The sequence below is a fragment of the Mya arenaria genome, chromosome 6 (assembly GCF_026914265.1).
Source record: "Mya arenaria isolate MELC-2E11 chromosome 6, ASM2691426v1".
Classification (NCBI taxonomy): Eukaryota; Metazoa; Mollusca; class Bivalvia; order Myida; family Myidae; genus Mya; species Mya arenaria.
Window position 1 is genome coordinate 20,048,935 of NC_069127.1, and position 22,974 is coordinate 20,071,908.

Below are 22,974 nucleotides of genomic sequence, written 5' to 3' on the forward strand. Positions count from 1 at the left end.
ATAAGGACAACTTTAAAACACGCACAACAACAGCACATACCAGTTGGTAACTAATGGTGACCCTCTGAGTGGCATCATCGCTCGGGGAGCGCCAGGTGAGATGGATTGAAGTGTTTGTCACATCGTAAAGTTCGAGGTCGCTTGGCTGTTGGAATGTGTGGACTTGCATGGCGGAGCTCTCTGTAAGGTAACCACCACTTGTCTGGTTGCTGAACACCTGCACAGAAGATATATTATATTAAAAAACAAGAACATCGTCTGTATTGTGTCAATTTCTGCAAGCCTATACCTTTCCATTTTTCCTTTGAGAACAAATTACAAAGTCATTCTAAACATATTCAAATGCTCTTTATAATTGTAGTAACTAAAGGTATTGAATAAAAAATATATGCCTTAACTCTAGGGATAAATTCAATTTCCTATAATACAAAAATTAACAAAGAATATCAAAAATCAATGTTTTGCCAGCAATGGGATGTCAAATACTATTATCAAGCTATGAAAAAGATTTGAAAAGTTAAAAATGGTGTTATAAATATTGCTATACAAATTATATCCTCAATTTTCAATAATATTACCTGTATTGAGTATGTCTGGTCAGGGAGGAGGTTTTCAATCCTTTTACTAAATCTCCCATACATGTCCTCCTGATAGTCGCTGTATGTGATGGCCTCCGACATAGTGGATCGTTTCTCTCCGTCCTGCAAAACTGCTGACCACCGCACAAAATACTCGATCTTGTCAACAGGGCCGTTGGGCTTGGCAGGCAGGGGCCAACGCACGATCACCAGGTTCGGGTTCTGCGGTTCTAGAGTGACATTTTCCACTCTACTTGGAACTAGATGTTGAAAGATAAACAATATAATTTTTTATGGAAGTTATTTTTTGTCCATTAACCTTAGGTGTAGTCAAAAATAGTTTTGTTATTGTTCTATTGTTCTCAAATTACTTATGAGTTTTGTCATAGAAAAGTATTAGTTTAAAAACAGTACAGGCTTTCAAAACTGCAGCTTCTTTAATCATTGTATGATTTACATAAATCCTTCAATATGCTGAGGGATTATCTCTGCACAAAGGTGAGAAGTGACTACTAACAGCCTACTATTTTGATTTCTATATTTAAATATACACTTTTTGCATTTACTCCCGGCCTTTTACGCAAGGTGGTTCCTTGCCCCAAATGAAGAGAACCAAGTTAAAGGAGCACAGCAGCCAATTATATAAAACTGGTATAAATCAAAGTCCTTGGTTGGTTAGATTTAGCCAAAACATTTATTAAATGGTCAATATTATTATTATTATCATACCTCACATGACCTGCCCATGTTAAATTCTCATATACCCATCATGGGCAATTTCATACTGCCACACACTTTATTACAAATAATAATCACTATTGACCAATCAAATTGTTGTTATGTGCAAACTAGCCCAAACTACCTAAATTATCCAGTCTTATAAAATTGGCTGCTGACAACTGCTGGTGACATTGTGTAAAAACTGATTCCTTTTCCTTACAAACAACACTGAAAACATCTGAAAAAATAGATTTCCCTACCCCCTGGCCTTGTCCTCAAGGTGGATCCCTGCCCTAGGGTGAGTACTGAGTACTGGGAGTACTGACTACTGACTGCACCCTGTAGGATGTAGTACGTGTATGGGGTCAGACCTTCAATCTCCAGCTCACCAGTGTACGAGAACTGGAAAATTAAACACATATGTCAGTGGTCAGCAGTAACTGACATATTACAAGTAAACAGTATTCAAGTATTAATAAAAAATTGTTACCAGATTCATGTAAATTATTCATATAAATTAGCCTCTATTTATCCATAACTTAACATACAGCAACTACAATAAATCGAGCTACAAAATATTTATGAATGGTCTCTGATGAAAAAAATAATGGGATGTAATTTTTCCCCATTTCTCCTAGCCAGAAAAACAAAGGAAAATCAGAATGCAATGATACCTGCTGAGAACACATGTAGTTTGGATCGCTGCAGTCACTGTAGGGGTTCATATCATCCAAAACCTTGTAAAAGACGGTGTACCGTACTGCGGGATGGCTGATTTCCAGGCACTGCTCTGGCCAGCTGACCGGGGTCATCCACACACGTACACTTGTGTTTGTGTATGACACAATGTGAACAGGGTCAGCATAGGGACTCACATCAAGACACTCTGACCCTTAAAAAGGTCATAAAAATTCATTGGATTTTCATACAAATGTAAGCATTCATACAAAATTGATTGGATTTTCATATAAATGTAAAAATTCAAACAAAATTGATTGGATTTTCATACTAATGTATAAACTGATGGGTAAAAAATTGAAAAATGAGTGAACAGTTGTTCCAGCTGTGAATCATAATCACATTTCAAAGCATTTTGACATTAGGTAGGGGTTTATACAGGACAAAAACGGGACATACAAAAACATTGTAGCCGCCTTATAACTGTTATTTATATGTTATTTACAAACTGATGGTATACCAGGGAGTGGCTGAAGATGTGATCCAAAGGCAAGGATGTCAGTGACATGTGGCAGGCTGGTGGACCGGACCATTCCTGTTTCCTTGTCCAGCATATACAGAGTACTAGAGTCTGAGTGGTACCAGTATAAGTTTACATGGTCCACTGTCATGTGACTGGCTGGCAAACCTGCAGTGACATAATTGTTAAAGTCCGCTGAGATGGGTCAGGCCTGAGGATTTCATGGCTGATTATTGGTACCCAGTATTTATTCATCTGTTAATCATCTGTGGCACTTTCACACATTCTTGTGGTCAAAGTTCAGCAGCTCTACATTGACATACATGGGTATTGTTACAGAGGGTCTTTTTGGATAACTTAGTAACCATTTTTTATTAATTTAATAATATCGGATAACAAGTTTCGCTAAACTTCTCTTATAACTCATAGAAGACTCAATGGAATTTTAGAAACCAAAACAAATTCTTTTTGATAAATGACAAAAAATATTTTTTTATTAATCTGTAAAAAAAATTAAATGAACATTTATTAATGAATAAGCTATTTCCCCACCTTTCCTGTCCTTCTCAGTTGTGTTGAGAAGAACCCTACACTGGCATCCCTGCATGTCGGCAGCAATCAGAGACATTGAGCCCAACTCCACAAATACGAGCTCCGTGCCCCCGTTTTTCACTAGATCCACTGTGACCCCTGGTCCTACCCTTACATCACGCGGGCAGCTGCAAGGTGGGGTGAGGTCACGGCTCTGGCGGGCGGGGGGAGGTTGAGAGAAGAATTCTTCAGTCAAGGTCAGATTATTTGTATTGGACTTGTAGATCCTCCAGCTGTGTGTATCACCTTGTTCTGTCCACAGTAGGGAACTGAAACATAGTAGTTACGATGTGAATAAAAACGTTTAGGAATATGTTTTTTTTGCCAAGAATGGAAAAAATCACATTTTATATGAACCGCTATAGGTATCTAATTTTGTTAATCAACCAAAATTAATCTTTTCTGCAGTTAATTATAAACTTGATGAACACTTTTATCCCAAAAAAAACTGAAAAAAGAATGAATCTAATGGTATTGTCTTTAATTTATGTATTTACATTCTGATATAAAGAAGATACCAAACTACATGTATACATGATTTTGAACACACACCTAGTAAAAGGATCCACTGCTATTTTCCCTATTGGAGCTGGCCTCTCTATGACAACAGAGTGAATGCCTTTATCCATCTCATATCTAAAAATAGCCCCATGTGACTGGTTGCTACGAGTGACATACAGTGACCTACTGACCCAGTCCAGAGTCATGTGGTGACCTTCGCTGTCCAACTGCAGCAACTGCAAAAAAAGAAACAAAAACAACTTATTTCTGTTCAAAACAACATTAAAATCATGTTATATCTGCATGTACAGTATCTTTTTTGTACAAGGCAAAGCAATCAATGCAAATGTAAGTGTTTCTTAGTTGGCCAAGGGGAAAAACTTTACTACATTTTTAGCCACAGTAATGGGCCTTGCTACATGTGTGTGTGTTGTGCATGCTCGGTCGATGCCAACAACACTAAACTAGGACAATAAATAAAATCTATATTTTCTTCGTTTTCTTGAGAAATAAATGGCTAACAAAATTACTTTTTTCCTCTGTTGGCTTGGAAACTGTTCCACATAACCCTCTCGTGTGATCCAGAAATAGCGATCCTCCTGTGAGAGATGGGCCAGAGCCACAACAGACTTGGTTGCCATAGTAACTGATGTGTTTCGAATGTTGTCTGCCTCGCCAACCATTATCCCGCCCTTGGTTGCTATGATTAACCTGGGAACTGGATTGACCGCTGAAATAGGTATACCAGATTTTGTTATATTTTATGATCTTTAAAGGTCAACCAGGATCATTATATAACATTATGTGTTTCCCTTAAAGTATTTTAGAGATTGCATAACTGCCTTTCTACTCTCATGATATTAAGATGAAAACTAAAATGAGGAATATTTTTGCGCCTAAAAAACTTTTCAGATCAACATGGAAAAAACATCAACATTAGTTAAACATCTGAGTTTGGAAGATGCTCATTATAAGCTTTCGGCTTCATATAAAATTCTTAAACATTTGTACTTAAATATATGTTGTCATTTGAACCTCTTCATTAAATGAAATATGTTCAAGCCAGGCAACTGTTATGGTCCTTGCTACACATGTGTGTTTTGTCTCTGGCAACATTAGTTCCAAGTTTGATTTGAATACCTTGAATGGTTTTCAAGTTATAGCCAAGTTTTAACACCACATGGTTCACACCATGGCAATGACAAGACCATCATTTTTTGCTTTGAAAAACAGTCAAGCTAAAAACTGATGTGGGAGAATTTATGCTTAGAAAATTCTGACTGTATTCCAAATAGCCATAGCTAAGAAACTAGTGACAGTGCAAAAGAAAGGAGAATGGTTTTACCATCAGTGGTGGCATTGACAATAGCAGATCGCGGCCCACAGCCAACTGCCGTGCAGCACTCCACCTAAAACACATGAACATTTTATGTCTTACATTCTTGATAACATAGAGAAAAAGTGAGATTTTATTTTGCATTTTGCTTGAGTTTGAAACAATACCCATGTTCATATACATGATAGTGCCATACACAATTTCCATTAATAAAAATTTAAAGGAATTAAAAAATAATTGATGAATAAAAATAGCAGGTTCTTTCTTGAATAACCACTGGCAATACAATGAATCAAAATGAAGCATTTCTTAGAATTAACATTTCGCTGTTAAAGAGCAAGTTAGACAACAAATACCCTTGATATGAATAACGTGTTAACAAATTACACTAATGTAGTGAAACCAGGCATTTGAAAAGAGATTTTAATCAACTATAATGCAACGTCTGGAGCGATTATCAGCCTGACTAATGTGGAAATTTGCATACAGCAGTAATATTGGCAGTAGTTAAATATCTGCAGGCTTCTATCAAATAATCAAGCTCTTTACAATTTTCAGAGCAAAAACAGTAAAGATTTGGGCTTGTTTTCAAAATGCTTGATTTCGGATAACAAACTCAAGCTGGTGTCAGAAATGAGGCTTTTTTGTGCTGTAGTATATGATATTACTTAGCTGAAGTTCATGTTTCTACTAGAAAAAAACAGATACCTAAAACCATATCAGCAGAAATAAATTAATGAAGTTATCAATAAAAAAATAAGGGATTTCTTATGAACGTCAATCAAACGAGCAGATGGAATGGGTATAAACCCCCATTTTTAACTTTTTTCTGACAGTTATCTATTTATTTGCTATAATTGTCTATACAGGAAAGTGCCTCACTGCCACATGTAAATTACTGACAATTTTCAATAATATTTTAATTAATGTTCAAATATTAAAGGCTAAACAACCAACTAAAAGCAATAAAAGCAACTGACTTTCCATAAAAGTAGTATTAACTGTACATATTCTCATTTCAGACGAAACCCATTGCGTTGATATCCCAGGGACCAGCCAAAATACCTTGAGCCTCGTGAATATCGAGCCAAGCAGTTATAATTACAAAATCAATTCTTGACATCAAGTTTGACCCAACGAGGAAATCGAGCCAAGCGATATCAAGCCAACGTGTTTCGACTGTACTGAAGAATTAATACTGACCTGGAAGTAATATGTGATGTTCCCCTGTAAATTGTCCAGTATGAAATGACGAGCTGATGGTGATAGATTCGCCTTGGTCCTGTCGTCGGGAGAGTTACTCTGCCAGTAGTACACATGTTGTTGACTGAGAATGCCGTTCAGCTCAGCTGGCTCCGACCAGCGGAAGTCAGCTGCAAGCGTCTGCTTTGAGGATGCAGCATTCTTTCTCTGTGTAACATAGACCTTGGGTCCTACAGGCTGGCTAGGGGCTGAAAAATCAGTTTAAGCGTTACACATGTTAACTTGATAGTGTTTTATTACAGTAAGTAAAATCACTTATTACAATAATTCTCTTTCTTACATGAAAAAATCGTATAACTGAGGGGTTGTTTTTTTTCACAGGTGTGCATTTATGTAGTTCTAAAACAATGTGCATGTATCTTTATTGAGTTCCTTCAAAAGAAAAACAATATCATGTACGACTTACCAGCCATGGGTGACCTGATGTTAGTAGTGATTCTCTGGCCAGCTCCCCACACAGTGAATGCCTGCAGGGCCACAGTCACCTGAGAGTAAGGGGCCAGACCGAAGACAGCGTACCAGGCCCTTTCAACCACCTGTTGGATGGATGTTTAACATATAGTTACATGTATTTGAAAAAGGAAAAATTGTGGTTCCCCACACACTGAATGCCTGCAGGGCCACAGTCACCTGAGAGTAAGGGGCCAGACCGGAGACAGGGTATCAGGCCCTTTCAACCACCTGTTGGATGGATGTTTAACATATAGTTACATGTATTTGAAAAAGGAAAAATTGTGGTTCCCCACACACTGAATGCCTGCAGGGCCACAGTCACCTGAGAGTAAGGGCCCAGATCTGAGACAGGGTACCAGACCCTTTCAACCACCTGAGGCATGGATTATTACATGAATTCCAAAAAGGAATGTTTGACGTTCCCAACATAGTGAATGCTTGAAGGTACACAATCACCTGGGAGTAAGGGGCCAGCCCTAAAACTAGGTACTAGACCACATCAACATACTATTCTGTAAAGAAAGAATTAACGAACAAAAACAGCAATTACAGATGCCATTGCTGGTTCATTTTTCTCAAATGCATCATGCAATTATTAATGAGCATCTTTCTGATCTTTGACAACTTACAATGTAGTTCATAGTATTTTATCACTTTTTCCAAACTAAAACTGAATCACAACAAAAGACATCAATAAGTCAAACGTTAACAAGATGAAAATGTATACTTTATAATAAGAATATGAATAAGATCATGTATAGTAACATAGCCAAACATCCATTTGATGTATTAAAACTGTCACGAAAATTTGACAATCCTTGTCTCTTCTACAAAAATACCTCAACAATTTTGGACTGCCCCTCGGTCTCGACAGCCACCTCATACCATATGTTGCCATGGTTGACCTCTGTTGATTGTTGCCAGGTGATGTTGAACTCGGACCACTCCCCCTGGCAACCAACTGAGCTGGGTGAGATGGTTTGTGGGAGCACACACACTGTGCTGCAGTTCAAACCAGCTGTGGTAAAAAGGAAGATTCAACCATTTAAAAATACTGTGGGCAAATTGTTCAGACCTTTGTTGAAGTTATCTACAGTCGAAACTTGATATTCTAGTTATGTTGAACTTTTTTCCTTTTTTTGTTTAGTTTCACACTTCTTGCATTTCAGTTATATCAAATGTTCATTATCTTGAGATATATCCTAAGGTCCCAAAGACTTCAACATAGCGAGTTTTGACTGTTCATTGTAAACATAATTGTTGTTAATTTTTAAACCTTTTCTGGAACATTCATAAAAACACTTGTGATCTGCAGTATTTTTAATAGAATTTAAGCTAACTGTTTTGAGCACATCATAAAATATTTAACCTTTAAATGTTAAATAGCAATGATTCTGTTTAGTGAGTTGTTTACTTTAATTAAGTTCTGAACAATCCGTTCACTAATGCTGTGTGCTTCTGGCTATCAGCAAATACAATACACTTAAACTTAAAGATATTGAACTAAGGAAACATCAAAATGCATACCTAGAAATCAATAATTGATTTGTGTGTAATACATACACATGGATATTATAATCAACGGATGAATTTTGATCACTTTTTTCAATTAAAAATGAAAAGTAGAAGTTTTATGATACTCAAAACAAACCATTTTACAACCAGCATGTAAAATAACAGTTTATGTACCAGGATATGGATGCAGGGTCGGATGCACAACAGTGACCATAGTAGCGGGTCTATCAAGGGTGATGGTTGCTGTGTGGTTGCCAGGGGCATCGCCCACCCTCACTGCCTGATCCTCACCCAACCACACAAGCCGCCCACTGAAGAACTGCAGCACGGAGTATCTAAAATACAACTTAACATGTCAATACCAGGGACCACAGTCAGTTATCAATAACTACAACCCCTCTCATTCCTCAACAATGTTTAGAATTCAAACATGAATATTTTAGTCAAATTAACAAAAATAACCTTGTTATTAAGCAGAAACAAAAGGACAAAAAATAATATCTTCATACGTGCAATACAGATTCTTTAATACAAAGTGCCTTTATGTGATAAATGTTTTCCAGTGTATGTAGCAGGGGCTTTAAGCAAACCTTTACTGGTCTGAAATATATGTTGGCTCTGGACAATATTGGTGTTGTTCCTCTATTTCTTTAAGCAACAGAATTTCAAATGCTTTTCTTCTCTTCAAATAGAATGCTAGGATTATCTTCCCCTAGGCCTAGGAAAAACATTAGTTAAAGTAAACATCTACAAACATGTATAAAACCCTACCTGTTGATGTCTTGAATCTTTCCAAGCAAGGTAACAGAACTGATGACATCCGCTGTATCACTCTGACCCATCGTGAGCAGGTCAGCGACGTATAACGACTGTTCCTCAAAACCCTTCACATACCAAACAAGCCTCTTGTGATCATGATCAATTGTGAGACTAATGATCTGGTTTATTGAGAAAGGCTCGAGACCGAAGTATTCCACATGGTCGTTTCCATTGAGGGTGGTGGATTCTACGGTTGTCATGGTAACCCAGTACAGGCGACCTTCAGCACTGTCCAAGGCCATGTGTCTAGCCTGGGCAAGGTATATGAACTCTTCATTGTTGCCATACATGTCTGCTCTCTTGATCTGCAGTAGTTTTACAATAGTTGCATGTCTATAATTATTCAAATAAATACAATTGTTCATCACTTTAAAGATTTAAAAGAAATATATTATAAAAAAAAATGTTTTGCAAGACTTGCAATCGACACCTGTCATTGAAAAAAGTAACAACCAAATTGTTCAACACTCAAAAAATCAGATAAAAAAGTAAAAAAATAAGTTTAAATCAACAATTGTGCCAATTATCACATTGTCACTGAACAATGTAACAAATCCAGTGATGTAAAATTAATAGTTTGAACAAGTCTTACAGATGCAAGCATTCAACAAGTGCCAGGCTTAAGAAGTTATTTTGTTTAACATTCGTGATATCACAATTAATGCAAAGTCCATCTAATTGAAACTCATTTCTATCAAGATTAGTCCTATATCTCAGAACAAGCATTATGACAAAATCATGTTAAACCAACATCATGTTAAACCAACATCATTTTACCTGAGCATTCCTGTACACAGACCAGTATAGCTTCAGAGCAAGCCAGTCAAACGCCAGACAGCGAGCATCTTCCACAAAGCTGAGCAGATTGGGGACAAGGTTACCTCCCTTGTGTAGGAACATTCGGCCGTCGTTGTCTGTCCAAAATAGCTTGTCCTCATGCCATGTCAGGTCTGAAATATATCAGAACATTACAATTCATGAAAGTAATTTAGTTGCATAGAACAAACCCCGCATGCAGTCTCGCTGCAGTGTTGTTTTTTTCGGCCCTTTCCCCTAACAAGGTAAAAATAAATCCCTTAAAAAAAAATTGAGAAGCACTGACCTCTTAACATTAAGCAATTGTAGAAATTGTAGCAATTTAGAGCCATTCATGAAAATTATCATAAATTTGGTGAATGAAAGCTTTGAAAACATTAGTTGAACATTACATGAATCATGTTAGTATTATTCCCTTTTTTGCCAAAATGACGCTTTTTTTCCTCTATCAAAGGGTCCCGCCACCAATCCCTTAAAAGTGGAAAACACACTGCATTTAAAATTGTAGGAGCCATTCTGTACCTTGGAGAGATTTCCAGAATTGCTGTACAACTGTTCAAAATCTCTCCTAGGATTCTTCATGAAACTGCCCCGGCCCTTTACCTTTATTCAATCGATTTCAAAGATCTAATTTGATTTTTTTAGATATTTATATATTTTACTCTCACTTTTCTTTTATTTACCTCAATGTTTTTGTTCACAATTCTTCTTAAGAGTTATGTATTTGTTTTAATTATCAAATAACCAAACCTTATATGTGAACACTTGAACATGTTGTAATCAAATTGTACATTAAATATGAATAATGTTCTCCTTTTTTGTTTCATGGCTGTGTTTGGTTGCTATATGGCAAACTGATAGCTTATATAATCGCTTTTGATTCCGTTTCTTGGGTAGAAAAACCAGTTCTGTGTCCTTTTTGAAAGGCAATAAGAAGGTACCCCTGGTTGGGCTCGTACCTACAATCTCTAAGGTGAGAGGTGGACACCTTAACTTCTGAACCATTCTCACCCCTTTAGCATTGGTTGCCAAAGCAACTAGAACTCTGCATGAGAATATATTTTGTAGAGCCACCTTGAAAAGGAACTTTGAACCAACAACAATTCCTGTTACCGAATCATTTTTTTACCATAAATTTCACATCCATAACCCAATAGTATGAGATTTGAATGTCTTATATCCAGAATTCCAAATGAATTATGAAAAATGTCTCATTTCTTAGAATAAAGCTCTGAAGATGGTAATTTAACTATCCTCTCTGAGGTCTTAACAACATTAACCTAATGGCTTTTTAATGTACTTCCTTATCCATAACTGACATATTTTCTACCTTTTTGTACTAGAATATTGCTATTTCCTGGAAGAGTCTTTCATATAGGATTATTCTTGAATTATTCTTGAAAGCACTCCTTTGACGATTTTCTTAGAATTTGTCACACAGGGGTCTTGAATAAACAAGAGAACACTTACCCTCATCTGATGTATTTCAAACAAAAAAGGGGCATAACTCAATAATTTTTAAATCCAGAGTTATGGTGTTTGCTGTTAATGTGCCTTTTGTTTCTGGCAACATGACATTTGTGTACCAAGTTTCATTTTAATATTTGGTACAATGAGCAGTTTTTGAGTTATGTCCAAGCTTTCAGCTTATCCGCACCAAAGAAGACAAAGTTAAAGGCTATGAGGATACCACAACTAGCTAAAAATGCATATATGTATAAAATGTAATGTATACGCATATCCTTAAATTATACTTTAGAACTAACCATTTTCAGTGGTATTGTCAACTAGAGGAATTGTGCGCATATGGATCTAATCCATAATACTTTTTTGTAATTGTATACACGCATATAATAAGAAATGGCTTTTGTAAACACTTGTCCAATATTGAACCTTTTTAAAACATGCATTTATTTCCAGGTCACCAGCTCTTTGATATTTTATGTATGTTTGTAATTCATGTCGGAAAATAATTCATTGAGCTAATATTTCTTGTTAGCATATACCCGACTTTAAATAAAAATTCCTATATTTTGTATCTTGTATATCTACAAAGACTAACATACAATGTTAGACTTCCAACATTTGTGGACCCCAGGCTTATGAGAGGGGTGTTCACCTGGCCCCAATTTCTCGAAACTTCTTAAGCTTAACAGGCTTAAGTCGCTTATTTCAATTAGCCAAAATATATATTTATAGTGAATTTGTATAAATGAAAAATGGTTTATTGTGATAATCGTAGCGATAAATCATATCTTAAGTATGAAACCATTTAAAGGAGTATTATAAAACGCATAATATTGAAAGACAAAAATAGTGGGTTTAGCTTAATCCTGTTATAAGAGACTTAGAAGTTTCGAAAAATTGAGGCCTGGGTAACATACACTGTACCACCAAGCCAATATTTGGCCGATTGTTCATAACTATGTGAATGTTAACAACATTGTTAACATAATTGTTGTTAACTTTCAAATATGTACTGCTCTGTAAGTTTAATGGATGGGCTTGTGATCTGCAGTATTTCTAACAAGATTTGAGACAAGTGAATTCAGCTGCACTTGTTTGATTTGAATATATGAGCACATTATCAAATACCTTATGTTTAAAAGTGAACAACGATCTCGTTGATCACATTGTTAACTTTAACAAAGTTCTGAACAATCGGCCCATTGAAAACAACATTTTTGGTTTGTAGTCAACACAAACAGGTTTCAAATGACAAGCACCTGACAAGGACATTAACATTACATAATGCTAACCTGTAACCCCGGGATGTATGGGCGGGGTCGTCACCCGGGTTTCATACATCGTCCCGTCTAGCCCGACCTCTCGCAGCTCCCAAGTCTTGTGCTGCACATGCTGTACGGCAACTATCAGTCTGGCAGTGTCACCATCTGCAGGAAAAATATGTACTGGTTAGCTTTATGATCACAAACATGAGATCATCACAAGCCATGTTAATGTCGATTAGTTTTACTCAAGTAAGGACTGTGCCTATCTTATATCTCAGCCTGATTGCATATTGTGGTTGCTTTCATGTATACCAACTTCAAAACATCACTGCCACCCACACAAAAAATAAACAGTATAAGTATTTGGAATGTTTTTTATGTTAAGGCCAACATTTATTATGTTGTGCCATGATACAAACACTCATTGCAAACAATACCACTGACAAGGCTATTATACAGTCAATATTTTACCTGGTTGAAGAGTGGAGCCCATAAAACTGTCAGACCAAGGTCCCCTGCCGCCCCTGGACTTGGCCCTCACCCTGACTCTGTACTGGGCATCAGACAGAAGCCCGGTCACGTGCTGATGGAGCCCTGAAGTCACATGCAGCTGGGTGTTTAGCCCACTCACCAGCACAACCTCCACCTCATAGCTCCAACTACTAAACGCTCCTTCACCTGCGGGTTGAATGGCATAAGATGTTACAAACTAGAAGGGATTATATACTAGTTAGTTGTAACTGCTTTTATAAAAGTGAACCATCTCCTGTACTGAAGATCTATATATATCCTATTATTTCGGATAAAACACATCTTTTAATACAGCTACTGGCTGATATACATGGTGAGAGTGATCTAGGTGCATAGCTGTCTGCCTCTCCCCCAAGAGGTCATGGGTTTGAGCCATCTCGTATGGGGATGTAACCTCAGGCCCCTTGAGATGTAACCTCAGGCCCCTTGAACAACCAGCACCTTAAAATTAAATCATTGCAAGCTGCTCACCTTTTAATTAATAATACAATGTTCTGGTGTGTTTTGCATGAGCCCGCCACCCCCATGGCAAACATACCTCTGATTGGGATTAAACATGAGACTCCTTGTCGGAGCGAGGTATTTCTATTGGGCTCTTAGGTTATTGGATAAAGAGCATGGTGCTCACCTTGGTATGATGTTCTGGCTGGTTTATGCCATGTGACTCTGGCTGAGGTGGACGTAAACAGAACCTCAAGCTGTCTCGGTGGGCTCAGAGGTACTGAAAAAAATAATAAAAATTGAAATAACGAGACTTGTTAATTGTCATTTTGCTTAGGTTAGTAGGGATGCTTATTAGATTTTCAATTTTGCAGACTAAAGTGCAATGTAGTTAAAAATTAGAAAGTCAAGACAATTTAAATATTCTATTGCCAAATTATTCATCTAAGACTTTGCATACAATTTAAAGATTTCAAAGAAACATTTTTTTTACTTCAACAGAAAAGACATTAATTTACATAATGCAAATCATGCTCATCTTGATTATCCCATTAATAGTTAAAATTTTTATAGCTGAGACACAAATTATAGCTATGAAATTCATATTGTGCAACATTACGTGCACCACACACATGGCTTTCCATGGCCCTCTACAATTCAGGGAAATGATGCCCTCGCAATAACTACAAAACGATTGGTGAGATAAGGTGGTAATGGATGGACAAACAGACGGGCAATAACTATATGTCCACCCTTCAGGTGCTGATGCGCTTTGGAAACTGTGGCAGATGAACTGATAAGCTTAAAGTCTCATTATTACAGCTGGACGTATCTTAATTTTAACACTCCTATTTATTTGCCACACTTTATAACGTCATACACAAAATGTGCATTTCACAAAATCATGAGCGAGTACCCATATGCGATTTTGCACTAAACAACATTGATGCTATGCGCCGCCCAATTATCTGCCTCATTAGCATATAGTAAGTCAGTGGACCAGTTTGGAATTTTGATGGAACATGTACATGTATTTCCCATATATTTCTTTTTAACAAAGCATCATGTCGACCTCGGGAATTTATCAGACATTATATGAGACTCTTCCATAGTTATATACTGGTACTCACTTTTTATGTTTTCTCTAATCATTTAATCTCAAGTAGCACTGAGGCTTTAAAAGTGTTTAACCATTCAGCTGAATAGTACTCAGTTTTGGCGCAATTCATTCAACTTTGCTAATAAGTAAGATGATGCCATCCAAGTGCAGTGCCATTATGTTCCCATTCTAATAATTCTTCAGTATAACCTTATAAGTCTTAAAGCCAACGTGCAACGAGAAAAGGAGAGAGACTAATTAAGCATACAGGACCTAAAAGCTCCTATAACATATAAAAAGACAGATAAAATAAGCATAGAAGACCTAAAAGCATCTTGAATACAGTATTAGATCATAATATGAGGTGAAAAGAGGGAATTGGCTCAACATATAAGTAACACTGACAATATAACACCCATGGAAGCATTAGACAGGAACAAATCAAGTTAATACAGATTGGTCACACGCAGTTAATGAGGGATTGGTAGAAGACAGTCAATGATTGAACCTTTGATAACATATTAAGTAGGGCTAAATCATTGACACCCACTACAAATTTTGCATAGATGGACAAAATATCCCTCACAGTCTGACTCCATATGCATTTTATATATCTTCTATATTGTCTGTATGTAAAAATGTAACAAAATCAGGTATTGTACATATTTTACAATATATATGGTAAATAACATTTGAAAATGGGAAAAATCTCCCTGTCCCCCTCAGATATTAGGGGTGGGGCGTAAGGGGATTTGTAAACTGATGAAAAATTTGGTGTGGATATTTTGTTCATCTCCCAATAGAACTTCGTCTGGAATCGTAGCACCCTAAGCTTGTTTTTGACTTACATCTTCAATTTTTAGAAGAAATAAAAGAAATATTATATGAGCCCCACGTTTTCTCAGTTAGTCAAGGGACATAAAAACAACCTCAACGCTTACATCAAAAATCCTGACATTAACAGCACCTACCTGGCACAGGTTGTGAGGTCGGGTACCACAGGTTAAATCCAGAAAAATGTCTCTCAAACAATGCCAAGGAGTGGTGATAATAAGTCCTGTTGATTGGATCAAACTCTTCTGAGAACACTCTCGTCCCATTGGTCCAAAAATATTTCCCATCATACTTCACCAGACTGTCTATATTTAGAAAGTGAGGTCGTGCCACTGAGCCAGTTCTGGTATCAGTGACCCCTGTGCCATCCAGAAAGGCAGACATGACTGTATTATGGCTGGAGTTTGGATAATACACAAGCAAACTCTCATGATCGATGGCAAATGTTGAAATAGCACCCTCTATCAAGAGGGTGGGGGAGGGTTCAGTTGATGTGTTGATGTCTGCCAGATCCACCCTGTATAAACCCCCCTTGTTCTCGTGTATAGTGTAAAAAAGGTACCTGAAAATATCAACAAAGTTATAACTGTCTATGATAAGGTATGCTTATCTGATAATCTATATGATATGTTACTCTTATCGTATAAAATGTCTATGATAAGGTAAGCTTGTCGGATAAAAATGTCTATGATAAGGTGTGCTTATCAGATAAATATGTCTATGATTAGGTGTGCTTATCGGATAAAAATGCCTATGATAAGGTGGGCCTATCAGATAAAAATGTGTATGATAAGGTATGCTTATTGGATAAAAATGTCTATGATAAGGTATGCTTATCAGATTAAAATGTCTATGATAGGTATGCTTATCAGATTAAAATGCCTATGAAAGGTACGCTTAACGGATAAAAATATCTATGATAAGGTGTGCTTATCAGATAAAAATGTCTATGATAAGGTATGCTTATCGGATAAAAATGTCTATGATAAGGTATGCTTATCAGATTAAAATGTCTATGATAGATATGCTTAACGGATAAAAATATCTATGATAAGGTATGCTTATCGGATAAAAATGTCTTTGATAAGGTTTGCTTATCAGATTAAAATGTCTATGATAGGTATGCTTAACGGATAAAAATATCTATGATAAGGTATGCTTATCGGATAAAAATGTCTATGATAAGGTATGCTTATCAGATTAAAATGGCTATGATAGGTATGCTTAACAGATAAAAATATCTATGATAAGGTATGCTTAACGGATAAAAATATCTATGATAAGGTATGCTTATCAGATAAAAATGTCTATGATAAGGTATGCTCATCAGATTAAAATGTCTATGATAGGTATGCTTAACGGATAAAAATATCTATGATAAGGTATGCTTATCGGATAAAAATGTCTATGATAAGGTATGCTTATCAGATTGAAATGGCTATGATAGGTATGCTTAACGGATAAAAAATATCTATGATAAGGTATGCTTATCGGATAAAAATGTCTATGATAAGGTATGCTTATCGGATAAAAATGTCTATGATAAGGTATGCTTATCAGATTAAAATGTCTATGATAGGTACGCTTATCAGATTAAAATGTCTATGATTAGGTGTGCTTATCGGATAAAAATGTTTATTGGCCTTGCTACACATATGCGTAAAAATGATCACTGATAACATGTGTAGTATTTAGTTAAAAGAAAATACCTTGAGCACTCTTATAGTAACAACTTTGGCTATTATTTTTATTGGCTTTTAGTAAAAACCCATAGAAAGGTCAGATGAAAATCCAAATAAATAAGACCCACCCAGTGATGGGGTCAACCTTGACCTCTCTTGGAGAAAAGGGGAACAGTTCCATGGCATTATGGCAGTAGAATGGCTCCAGGACACTGCATCGGTAAAGCTGCAAACAATAAAGGATGTAACCAGGTATTTGATATTGCGAGGCAACATGGAAGATTGTCTGCTAGCAGAGCAAGGAGTTGTGATTCAACACCAACCAGATTATCCAAGCATAATTGTGCATTATGTTATAAGTGCATATTAAATTACTCATATAAATTATGAACACAAGAACTCACACAGTGTTCTGTTGTTGGCTATACTGTTTAGAAAATGAAGGATGCATTCATAAAGGTTGTAGTTCAATCATTGTGTAGATTATATGCCAATATTAAACTGTAGGTACACATTTTTTCAACATCCTATTACCTACCCAGCAGAAAAAATAAACATAGAATAAAACAAATCTTATTATCTTCACAACAAATGCCATACATAGCAGTTTTCACTGAATTAAATAAAAATCCTAAAGAAAGCATCATAACCATAAAAAACATATTTCTTCGATTTTATTAGATTTTTTTTTAAAAAATGGTTTGTTTTTTCTATTCTGAAGGCCAAACCCTCTGCCCTCTGTGCACTTTCCTCTCACTTACCCACTTACTGGTGACCCTTGACATAAAATCAATTTGGCAAGGAATAATTAAACATGACTTACTGTTACCTAATATATAACACTTAAATAAATGTGAACACCTAAAAGAAATGTGTGCTATCTAAGGTATATGTCCCACTCCTTCAGAGGATGTTTAAAAAAGGCACATCCTCATATCAGCTAAATATAATCTCAAACTATGTATTTTACCCTATGGCTGTCGGCGATGTAAGCATAGTTATGCAGCCAGTCAACGTCAATGGCCGCTGGTTGGGAAAGGTACGGATAGATGTCCTCCGCAAGAAGTGTTCCATTGATGTCAACCAGAGTTACTCGCCCACTGTCATCTGATACAAGCACCTGTTCCCTGGCAACGTGCACACCAACACCTGGCAACAGGGGAGGTAATCATATGATAAGACATGAAAATAAGGGAGATAATCTTTATAGCATTATGACCTGTCCTTATTAAACTTTTATTACAAGTAGTGTAGATTGCATTAATTTTGCAAGGCTATTTATAAATTTTCGCTTGATTAAATCATTGAGAGACTACAAAATATTGCTGAATAAAATAAATAAAAAATTTATGGAAATGATTCATTTTATCATGGCGCAAACATTAATAAGACCTGCCAATATATTCAAAACAAAAACAAAACGTGGAAAAAAGGATGTTGCAAATTTAAAGCATTAATCTACAATATTCAGATGAACGATAACGTTATTTATGACATTGGAAGTATTTTTCTTTGATTTAAATGCAATCTATATCAGATCCATTTCTCTTATTCCTTTGTGCGAGATTTATCCAGACGTTAGCTCAAGAAATCGGAATTTATATCTGGACAAACAAGAAGAGACAGACTGATCATTCAGACAAATGTCTTCATCATAAAATTGTTATGCAGTCTATCTATACTATCTGCATGTTGGAATAATTAGTATCATATTTTGAATAATTTTGCTTTGAGTGATTATAGATCATTTACACACGATTAAAATGCCTTGTGTACTAAATAGATAGAAATCATATTTCCGAGGTATCAAAGAAAAAACATGAACTTAAATATCAAATTTACATGTAAAACTAAATATTTTGGGCAACAGAAAACACCATCAAACTTTTCGCATAAAATACTGAAAAAAAAAATCAAATCACAATATATTCATGCAACATCACACCAACCTAACAATAGCCTGCCTACCAGAGAAGCAAAGATTATCCACAATCAAATTACTAAGAAATATCTGTCAGTGCTAATATCATCTGACATCAATTTTCCTGGTAAACAGGCTGTTGTTTTATGATATAAGAGGAAACCATGAATTGTCAGTAAATGAAAATGAATGGCGCAGTAGACTGAAATGATCATGTCGTATTCACACGCTAAATGCCATTATTGCACGCGGAAATACAAAGCAGACATATTTGTAAAATTATAGGTTGATCTGAGCAACATTCAAAGGATATCAATAAACTTCCCTCTAAGTTTTATCTCTTTTGGTTTTTTGTTTCATAAGCAAATATAAATATTCTGTAATGTATCTAAATCTAACAAAATTGCTAAAGAAAATATGATGAAAATCCTTGGAAATGATGTTAAAAATGAAACATGAATTCTGATTGGACGATTCAAATGTGATGCTGACCAATGGTAGAACACGCTGGGCTTCAACCATTTTACCTTGCACAAGTTCAGAACTTGAGTTACTTTCAAACACAGTGGCCTCCGCTGAGTGCAAAAAGAAAAAAAGAAATAGAAGAACCCTTCCTAAATTATTTTGAATGGCAAATATCATTGCACTGACTAAAGGACATCTTTATCTATGGCAAGTTAATGATCTGTAAAGAAGTACATCTGAAAATTAAAGGGTCATTTTTTTACACCATATATCTTCATCATTCTGCAGTTTAAACTGATAAAGTGGCAGCATTTAATCTGAAATATACAAAAGGTTAAACTGTGTTAGCAATTTTTTAGTGTGAAGTCTGGGTTTCTGGTAGTCCTTGCCTGAAAATAAAGAAAATCCCATGAAAGCTAGATACAACAATTTTGCCACATAAAATATAGTTAAGGCTTATAAATATATTATATAAGTCATGTACATGTTGGCTTTAAACAACATATTCTCCAGTATGCTTGCCAATAAAATTTGCATTTCAAGTATTTTGTACAAATCAAGTTTGTATATCAAAGAACACATTAAAATGGGAAAGGGTCACACAATGAGGATACTAGAATGAAGACTATTCAGTATTTTTTTAGCCTTTCAGGGAATGGAGGTGGGGCCCTTTGATAGGGGTAAAAAATATGGCGTTATTTTGGGGAAAAAAGGTAAAAATAGTAAAAAAATATATAAAATGTTCATCTTGTTTCTGAACCTTTGTTCAACAATCCTATCGACGTATTCATGACTGTCACTATACCGCTATATTTACTAAATGTTTAGAGGTCGATGCTCTTTTTATTTAAGAAAAAAAACCTGGGTAGGGAAAAAACATATACTTATTTGTGAGGGAAATGGTGGTGCCCTCAAAAAATTACACTGCTACAAAAGGTGGAATTTATTATAACAGAGACAAAAACACTCCTTTAGTATTCTTTAACAAAAACAGCAGCGTCAGCTCACAACTCTCAACCAGTTGCATCATTCCATCAGTTATCGCATGAAGCCTATTATGTTACCCTAGAGAATGATAAGGAAAGTTTTCCCCATTCTTTAAACCAATTAGGGCATTTATCTGAAAAGGTCAGAGCAGTGATCAGTGGTGTGGCTTGAGAACCTGAGGCTGGCTTACAGACCAGCTGATGGTCCCTTGGGAATGAAGGGGTCAAACTGAACAAGAAATATCTTTAAAAAATCTTCCCATGCAGCTGTGGTAAACCAGTGGTTCAGACTAGTGTTCAAGGTGGTTTGACCACACTAGAGATTGTTCCTGGTTTAATTGTTAACCAGTATTGGTTACTTAGGAATTACTCCAGGAAATGAAGAGCAATGCATGATACAGTAATTGAAAAAAAATCTAATGACTTGCACACATTTTCTGACACCAAACTTGTTTCATGCTGAGACCCTTTGACTCAACTGTGTCCAATATGGCGTAGGGTGACCTTGACCTATAGTCCAGATTAATTTTGAAATTGTATCATATTTTTAGCATTTTTCTTGTTTTGTTTAGCCTGAAAATGTCATCTTTAAAAAAATAAATATTTTCAACTTTTGAACAACCACAGAGCTAAAAATATCGTATTTGATACTTATTGGATACTCACGCCTTTATTTTAATAGATTTTCTTTACAATGAGATAAGATTTCTAGTTTAGCTTTACAATCTTTACAATGGCCAATAAGAGTTCTAGTTTCATTTTACAACCTTTAATTACAATGGCCAATGGGATTTCTAGTTTCATTTTACAATGACCAATGAAAATTTTAATTATATTCAGTTCATCTCTGTTCATTTCACAGGAAGTCAGGGTAAACTCAGTCAGCCAAGGCCAAAAATGGCTTATTCAGTCATATTCTTCACAAGATGATATAAGTGAGGTAAAGCCCTCAGCCTGAGATAGAGAAGAAAAATTGTTGTCTGTAAGACCAACAACATTTGAATAACCCACATGCTAAGGTCAACAACCTTTTAACATTGGTTAATACTTATCTATTTAGCTTGATTGTGATGAAAGCTGTAATCTCCAATGAACTGATGTAGCTAGCTAGTGTAACCAGTGAGTGAGTTGAGTTGAAACTAGCTTTCAGTGTCCATTTGGAGTGGTCATGGGAAAGTGCTCAAATTTATAACCTGTTCAGTTACAGTTGGGAAATCTCTATACTGCCACACATAGTACCACTCTTACCCCCATACACTGCCCACAGTCAGTGACAAGTATTAACATAGAGGCTTAACTCTTGATATATAATATAATTCATTATCATAAAATTAATATATCAAGATTGGAATCGAGAGATACAGGGATTGATGGAAAAGTAGCAAGTTTGACAGTTTACATCCATCAAATGTCTTCCCTTTATCATCCTGGGCAACAAGGTTCATCTATCATGTAAAGAAATATATTTGTTAATATCTGCTTTGCCTTGGATATCATAGTGAAAATTCTGTGTAAACTATAACACCATTTTCAAGGATCTTGACCAATGCTCCATAACCATTACCAATAGGTGTTTTAAGGCCGCATTTTTTTAAATTATTTTGCTCAAATCTGTGACCATGGAGTTAAGTTCGTCCCCATTGTGACCATGGGGTCAGGGCCATCCCCATTGTGACCATGGGGTCAGGGCCATCCCCAAAGTGACAATGGGGTCAGGTTCATTTTCAATGTGACCATGGGGTCAAGGTCATTGCCATTGTGACCATGGGGTCAGAGTCTTCCAAAATGTGACCATGGGGTCAGGGATATCTCCAATGTGACCATGTGGCCAGGGTCTTCATCACTGTGACCATGGGGTACGGTTCATCTCCAATGTGACCATGCATGAGGTCCAGGTCATCTTCAATGTGACCATGGGGTCAAGGTTATCTCCAATGTGACCATGGGGTAAAGGGGTCATCCCCATTTGGACCATTGGGTAAAGGGGTCATCCCCATTAGGACCATGGAGTGTCAAAGAAGGAGACGGAGCAAGGCTCCAGAGTCTTGTATCATCAGGCAATGTGTTTATCTGTGAGGTCTCAAAATAACCATGTTTTTGTACTTCCCTATACAGAGTGACACAATTAAAACCCATTCATCCCAGTCAATGTATTCAAGACAGAGGAATGCAAAACAGCTCTTCAAAATTCATGATCCCAGTCCTATTCATTAAAAGGTGAGAGAATCGGTAATACAAGAGAAAGTTATATACAATACAGCCTGTCAAATACTTGCCAGTAGCATGTCAAAAAAGACATTTTTCAAAGATTTTTTTCCACAAAATCTAATTTTTTACACAACAAGACGCCAATGTGGCAATTCCACATTAAAGCCTGATTTTTTATTTTAATGATGCAATTTTTCAAACCTAAAAAAAAACATCTTTTAAAAAATATGCCCAAAATTCATGAAGAAACTGAGCGCTAGAAACAAACACAAATCTAAGGCCCAT

General features: G+C 36.1%; 1 protein-coding gene across 3 annotated transcripts in view; it reads right to left on the minus strand.

Moving 5' to 3' along the window:
- Positions 1 to 22,974, minus strand: part of LOC128238242 (proto-oncogene tyrosine-protein kinase ROS-like) — a 79,249-nt gene that overhangs the window by 10,757 nt on the left and 45,518 nt on the right. For 2 of the 3 annotated variants that reach the window (XM_052953930.1, XM_052953933.1), the window contains exons 10-31: positions 19,558 to 19,605; positions 18,080 to 18,258; positions 17,238 to 17,335; positions 15,565 to 15,989; positions 13,682 to 13,774; positions 12,994 to 13,200; positions 12,550 to 12,684; positions 9,752 to 9,924; positions 8,927 to 9,279; positions 8,330 to 8,490; positions 7,480 to 7,658; positions 6,594 to 6,723; positions 6,128 to 6,375; positions 4,934 to 4,997; positions 4,119 to 4,318; positions 3,640 to 3,824; positions 3,049 to 3,356; positions 2,497 to 2,664; positions 1,973 to 2,190; positions 1,559 to 1,700; positions 579 to 838; positions 41 to 217 (exon numbers count right to left, since the gene is read on the minus strand). In XM_052953930.1, coding sequence (XP_052809890.1) covers positions 41 to 217; positions 579 to 838; positions 1,559 to 1,700; positions 1,973 to 2,190; positions 2,497 to 2,664; positions 3,049 to 3,356; positions 3,640 to 3,824; positions 4,119 to 4,318; positions 4,934 to 4,997; positions 6,128 to 6,375; positions 6,594 to 6,723; positions 7,480 to 7,658; positions 8,330 to 8,490; positions 8,927 to 9,279; positions 9,752 to 9,924; positions 12,550 to 12,684; positions 12,994 to 13,200; positions 13,682 to 13,774; positions 15,565 to 15,989; positions 17,238 to 17,335; positions 18,080 to 18,258; positions 19,558 to 19,605 — 4,151 coding nt within the window. The remainder of the gene's footprint in view (positions 1 to 40; positions 218 to 578; positions 839 to 1,558; positions 1,701 to 1,972; positions 2,191 to 2,496; positions 2,665 to 3,048; positions 3,357 to 3,639; positions 3,825 to 4,118; positions 4,319 to 4,933; positions 4,998 to 6,127; positions 6,376 to 6,593; positions 6,724 to 7,479; positions 7,659 to 8,329; positions 8,491 to 8,926; positions 9,280 to 9,751; positions 9,925 to 12,549; positions 12,685 to 12,993; positions 13,201 to 13,681; positions 13,775 to 15,564; positions 15,990 to 17,237; positions 17,336 to 18,079; positions 18,259 to 19,557; positions 19,606 to 22,974) is intronic. The other variant, XM_052953931.1, reaches the window with a different exon arrangement.